General features: G+C 42.2%; 1 protein-coding gene across 2 annotated transcripts in view; it reads left to right on the top strand.

The window, feature by feature from the left end:
• ADIPOR1 (adiponectin receptor 1) overlaps nucleotides 1-6,726 on the top strand; it is a 34,443-nt gene that overhangs the window by 7,612 nt on the left and 20,105 nt on the right. Inside the window, exons 2-3 of one of the 2 annotated variants that reach the window (XM_015408222.1) lie at nucleotides 1,793-1,877; nucleotides 3,696-3,917. In XM_015408222.1, the coding sequence (XP_015263708.1) occupies nucleotides 3,777-3,917 (141 nt within the window). In that variant the 5' untranslated portion in view covers nucleotides 1,793-1,877; nucleotides 3,696-3,776. The remainder of the gene's footprint in view (nucleotides 1-1,792; nucleotides 1,878-3,695; nucleotides 3,918-6,726) is intronic. The other variant, XM_015408221.1, reaches the window with a different exon arrangement.

A 6,726-nucleotide genomic window follows, 5' to 3' on the forward strand; every position in this document is an offset into this window, starting at 1 on the left:
TTAATCTGATGTATGACTCCCCCCCCCCCCATGTGCTGGGCTCATGACCCATGGGAAGAGAACCATGATAGCCATGGCTGCCATAAAGTCTTCAGTATGGCCTGAGAAAGGCGCCTTCTCTATCTGGATGTTGTAAGTGTTCAGGACAGTGAGCCCAGAGAGGGGGGCAGGTCTTACATCAGGGTGGAAAATACCTTTGCTGGCTCAGACAGGCCCTTTGTTGGTGAACTAGGTGGAAAGTACTGCAGCAGGGTGCCTAATCTGTCCCTGGAAGCCAGCATGAATCTGAAAGAGGAGTTGTGGAGAACTATGGCTTAATATACACACGCCATCCTCCAGTTCAGGAAGTTGATAAAGGACTGCAAACTTAGTGGCCAGACCGCCTTGCCTGGCAAGATGGGTAGTGGAAGAATTACTGTGTTCCTTTAAGTAAGATAGGGGGAGGGGAGCAGAGGGAATTAAAGCAACTCTCTGCTGAATTCCTAAAGCTGGAGGAAGGGCTGCTGGTGAAGGCAGAGTCCCTCCTGAAATGAAAAGGTGGTGAGGTTTCAAGGGGAGGGATAAAAGTGTGTGTGTGTTGTTGTTGGCTTTTTTTGGGGGGGGGAGATTCCAGAAGTACCACCATATTCAGGTCCTCAACCCCTTGACTTCCTGGCTGCAAGTGACCAAGAGCCTGGGGCTTCATGTGTGCGGGTACCTGAGCCCTCTGGAGTTTCTTTTATTGTTTCTTGCCTGAAAGAGCTGGGTGTAACTTGAAAATAGTACCATTAGAAGCAGCATGAGCAGGACTGAGAAATCACATCCTGAGAAATTTTATCTTTCTAAACATTTTAATTTTTTGCTTTTGTAACATGCAGCCTGATGAAGAGTTCTGGTGAACTCAAAAGCTCATGCATTGTTATTGTCAATGTCCCTTTAAATGTCTCTGTCTCCTTTTGTCTCTGCTTGTTGGGCTCTGTGCAACCTGAGTGTGTGCAGATACTCAGTGGAGAACACTGATAATTGTGAACAAACTTCCTTTTGGTGCACTATCTTAAAGAAAAGTGGTTCTGCTTTAAAAAGGGTGCACTTGATTCTATTACATACATAGAGGACATATTTACTCATAGAGGCTGTCCTACAAGTCTTACACCCATGGCAGTTGCTGTAGGGAACATCTTTTCTGTAGTTAATTTTTTTAAATTATAGGATTTTTTAAAAACAGAAAAATAAAAGTACACAGAGAGAAAAAGTCGACAAAGCATGTCAATATCATATTTATCCATGACAAAAGCAGATATAATTACAAACTTAATACTTAATCTAATAATAATTTACTCTAAAATTATAACCAAGTTGAAATTTTAAAAATCTTCATTTGTATTATCTAAAATTATCCTTTTCTAAAGTGACAGTATTATTATTATTTATTTAATTTATATCCCACCCTGTCCCACAAGTGGGCTCAGTATACATTAAAAAGTGGCCCGCCCCTAATAATTGTGGCCATAGGTTAGGGATGAATGAGTAACTGTAGCCGCTCAGAGACCCCTTAGGGGGTTAGAGCGGGGTAGTAAGATGAAATAAATAAATAAATAAATAAATTCAATTGTGAACGTTTTCCCATAAGCTTTCTATTGGCTTTGGAAGAGGTGGTAGTTCCTCCTTGTATTAAAGAGTTGACAAAACTGTGTGAGAAGATACATTAACAGAGTATTCATGGACAGTTGCAACTGAGCCACAGCCAAACATAGATGGGGCCGTTTTAAATTTTTGTTAAAAGATTTCTAAACTGTGTATTTCCTGCTTCTAGGCTTTGCAGAGCTGGAATGGAAAGCTGGGTGGAAGTGTGAGCTGGCATCCTGCAAAGTGCATCATTTTCTCCTAACAATTTACTGGTAGCAAATTATTTTTCAAGTTCCCCTTGTTGTTGTTGTTCAGTCGCACAGTCGAGTCCGACTCTTCGCGACCCCATGGACCAGCTCCCGCCAGGCCCTCCTGTCTTCCGCCGTCCTCTGAAGTTGGCTCATTTTTATGTTCGTTGCATCGATGACACGGTCTAACCATCTCATCCTTTGCCGTCCCCGTCTTCTTTGACCTTCAATCTTTCCCAGCATCAGGGTCTTCTCCAGTGAGTGCTCCCTTCTCATTTGGTGGCCAAAGTATTTGAGCTTCAGTTTCATTATCTGGCCTTCCAGGGAACAGTCAGGGTTGATTTCTTTTAGGATTGACTGATTTGATCTTCTTGCAGTCCAAAACATAAGTTTGATTATGTTTTGATTAATTCATAGTGTCTGTGTTCAAACAGTGGTCCTCTCAACATCCTAGTACATTCTTGTTGTTCTTCCCCTTATTTGAAGCTGATGAGAAGGGCTGGCATTATGAATAAGGTGTTTTGTTTTCTGAACCCTGCCTGTGACTTAGGGCAGCGATTATCCCTTGGTCTATATTTACAGTGCAACCTTAGAATTGTTCCAATCTAAATTTATTAACTGCAGTGGGCTTAGATTGGGGTAATTCTGCATAGATTGCATTGCAAATCTGTTGAGAGCTAGTCTGCAAGTTTTTGATGCTAAGTATGCAGACCTCAATGATTTCTATTTTGAAATCCAAGAATTTTGCAGTCTGCTTTAGCCCAAAGTCCAACAATCAATTAATTTAACATTAAACGTCCTTTTGGAATACCTGTTTCCCGTGCAGTACATAGTTTCCCCCATAATCTCTTCTTGTTGCCTCCCACTGTTCTAGCTTGTTACAGCTTTGATGAAAACTCTCACTCTGTTGAACATACGATGTGATGGTACTTACAGATATCCCTTTCTGACTACATCTTTCCATTCCACATCACATGTCATTCTGACCTTCTGGAGCAGCTTTTTGAGGGACTACAGCTCAGGGAAAGCTGCCTCTTACCCATCTGGGCATGAGCAGAACAGTTTTCATTCATGCAAGTAGGAATATATAGCTTTTGTTTTTGTGGCTTGATATTTGAACAACTGGTTTCTGCTGACCCCCCCCCCCCCGGGTATGGATATGAAACATGGTGTCTTTATCCTCTGTCCACTTCTGTATGAGTCATCTCAGTGAATGTCAAATTCAGGAGAAAATTAGCTTTAGACTTTCGGAGGGGTTTGAATCATAGATTATTTGGATTTCATAAAATCTTGTATCTGAACCCCTTGCTCTTTGAAGAATCATTTTGAATGAGCTGTGTATTCACAGGTGACCTGGATCAAGCCAGGCTGGCTGCCAGCCTCTTGTGCTTTGAAAGTGAGTCCCTGGGAGTGCTGTTCTGATGTTTAGCTGATTGGTTATATTCCTCCAATACAAATCTTCTGATTAAAAATGTTCCCCTCATTATCTGGGCAAAATTATCAATAAAAATTAGAAAAGTATCAATCAAAAATTACAAAAAAGCAGATTAGCAGCATTCCTTCATATGTCATATAAGAGGAAATTCCTTTGCTAGCATGGTGTTTGCTGTGATGCGTGAGTGCATCATCTGTAAACAACATAATAGTGTTTTTCTTCAGAACTAGTTCCTTTTCTTGGATTTAATTGAAACAGACAGTCTAATTTCTTAAGATTTGTTTAATCAGGTAAATGGAAAAGAGTATTTGGAAGGGCTTACTAGGAAGGAACAACTACTATGTATCTAGGTTGCAAATGTATTTAGAAACAAACTGGTCTGCAAAGTAATGTTTTCTTCTTCCTAGCGAGAATTCATAAGGGTGCTGGAGAAGTCTGGTGGTTCTGCTTTTGCAGAAGTCCAGGTCTGGCGTCTGTGTTCTGACCAGATGTCGTCCCGTAAAGGATCAGCAACCAGCCAAGGAAATGGGCCTTCAAATAATGGCAGAGGCAGGGAAGATGTGGAACTGGCTGAACTTGGACCCCTGTTAAAGGAGAAAGGAGACCAATTGGCAACTAATTCATCCAGTGTAAGTAGTACTCTGTCAGGGAACTGTATTAAACCATTTATATAGATGTCTGCTTATTAAAAATCACTTTGCTGTAACTCTCTCAAGTCATACAAACTTGACAGGAGAACGAACTTTGAGTCCAGCGGCACCTTTATGACCAACAAAGTTTTATTCAAGGACATATAGGTAGAGAGTGGCAGTAAATTAGCATACAGCATAATAAAGATGTTTAACAGATTCAAGGACCAAACAGGGATAACAAGCTTAGTTTTTATTGTTACCATTTGTTTGGGTTTAATTCCAGGGGGAAATATAGTGAAGGAAACAAATATGTCAAAATTTGGAGATTGATGGGCAGATGTATCCTTTACTGTGGAATGCTGAGAGGAATTAACTGAGACCCTGATATCACGCACCGTCCGTCTCCTCTCAAGCATGGAGGCGACGTTACAGCATCATCTTCTTTGAAGTGGGGCGATTCCATTTCATTGTATCTGAAGAAGTGTGGATGCACACAAAAGCTTATACTTTGAATAAAACTTTCTTGGTCTTAAAGGTGCCACTGGACTCAAACTTTGTTCTACTGCTTCAGACTAACATGGCTACCCACTTGAAACTTGACAGGATTCATTGAAGCATAGTTCCTTCAGGAAATAGTCATTTTTTTTAGTAGGAAAAGGTGAATAGGGGAGGCCTCCTGTTTTTAGAGAACTGTACCTGAATATGTGATGGGGGAAAAACTTCTAGTGAAATGCCATTTTTCCTAAACAAGTTCCTAGAGCTCAGGTCAAGTATTAAGGTTCTTGCAGTGTCTTTGTAGAGTAGCTGTAAATATACTGGAGAATCTTGTTAGCAGCTTTGTAGCTGTAGTCTCTGCCAAGAGAATGGGTTCTTGTGTAGTTTTTAGGTTTGACCTTCATCTTGCAGTGCTTCTCCACTTTGCTGGACCATATACATCAATGTATTTATTTGTCACATTTGAATCCTTCAGCATTCATGGACATGATTCCATTTTGTTCTTACAACAGCCTAGAGATAGGTTAGATTAAAAGACAACACTGGATTCAGACCTTCATGGCAGCGTGGGGCTTTGAACCCAAGTCTTCCTGGTCCGTGTCATATACATCAGACGGCTCTGGGACGTAAAAAACTTGGAACTAAACTGAATTTCCCTCTCTTGTATGCATTGTTCCTTATGTTGCACATCTGTCACCTTTCCTGCTCTGTAAACTAACTTGTAAAACTGCTTGTTCTAACAACACACTTCAAGATATGTTTTTTCCTAGTAGTACCACTCCTCTGCAGTTGAGGACCAGTTTGTTTTCTTCTTTATGTCGAAAGTGTAGAGCTGTGAAAGAAACACAAAGTCTACACTGTTAAGGAAGCAAATATATGATGAAAAGGAGGCCTGTCTTTTCTTTCCTGCTTTGGGTGCCTCCTAATTTGTTTCCTGGGTTCCAGCCAGGATGGGAAATTAAGTTGCCAATTTGGGCATCCTCTTAACCCTAAGAAGGAAAAGCCTCTGCTTTAATCCTTGCTCTGAATTCCAGCAAATCAGGGATTACTGCTGTGTTGGCATTTGACTGTAAAGCTGCATGTGTGGGCAGTCACTGAAGGACTTTTGATAATGATAAACTGCATTATTATTTTGGATTGCTTAGAATAACTTAGGGAAGGCTCTCCATTGGCTTTTTAAAAAAATGATCTAGCTGTTCATTATTGTACATGCAAGGCTCTCTTGGGCATGCTGTATCTGCTCCTTAAGTTTTCATCTGTCCAGTACTGCAAGCCTCCGTGTTGTTGTTTGTTTATTTATTTCATTTATACCCCGCCCTCCCTGCACGTGGGCTCAGGGCAGCTTACATAGGGACAAAGTGCAGTAAAAGTAAAACAGGTTAAAACAATTAAGACTAAAATTCACATCAAACAGGATACATGAAAGACTATAAATACACACTCCCGCATTGCATATCAGGGAGGGATCAAGGGGGGGGGGCGCCATGGGCCATGATGTTCCAGATGACCAGTCGGCCCAGCCCGGCGATACTGCTCTGTAGTTGCACAGTGGTGGTAGTGGCGGCGGCGACTCCTACTCAAAAGCCTGGCGGAAGAGCTCCGTCTTGGGAAAGCTAATTCCTAACTTGAGTGGAGGGCTTTATTATTATTTATTGTGTGGCTGTGTTGCACCTTGTGCCTGCTGCATGGGGCTGGCAGCCTGGCTAGAGAGAGAAAGAGAGAGTCTGAGTGAGTGAGTGAGTGAGTGAGTGAGTAAAGGGAGGGACAGACAGACTCACCTGCCCACATGCAGTGGGGGAAGTCCCTTAATTGACACCGCCAGGCCATTTCCAGCAGGTGAATTTGCAATCTCACATTTTTTCATCCACTTTTAACTTACCTGTTTGTTTCTCAGCCTCCCCCTATCCCACATCTGCTCTTCACTGTCCCCCTCACCTCTTCTAAACCCCTTCCCCCCCACCTTTCCATGTGCCTTGGCTCCCCACTCTTCTTCTTCCCCTCATGCTTTGGTTATTTGCATAAAGCACCTCAGACGCAAGAGGGAAGAAACTGCAGCTCCTTCACCTCTGAGATTCTTCCTCTTTATGTCCCATATTGGCACCTCATTCTCAACCCTCCTCCCTCCTGCTTTCCCTCCACCCTTTCCTTCTCCATGCATTGAACACATGAGCATAGCAAGTTCAAAGCAGCAGCCACCCTGCTCCCTGGTGCATGTATGTGTGTGAATGTTCTCCCTTGAGGGGGGGATATTTGGAGAAGGGTAGGATTTGCTTATGGGGCTTGTGCACTCTTCCTTTAAGAACTTGGGGCT

Source organism: Gekko japonicus, unplaced genomic scaffold (genome assembly GCF_001447785.1).
Source record: "Gekko japonicus isolate JY-2015 unplaced genomic scaffold, Gekko_japonicus_V1.1 scaffold211, whole genome shotgun sequence".
Lineage (NCBI taxonomy): Eukaryota > Metazoa > Chordata > Lepidosauria > Squamata > Gekkonidae > Gekko > Gekko japonicus.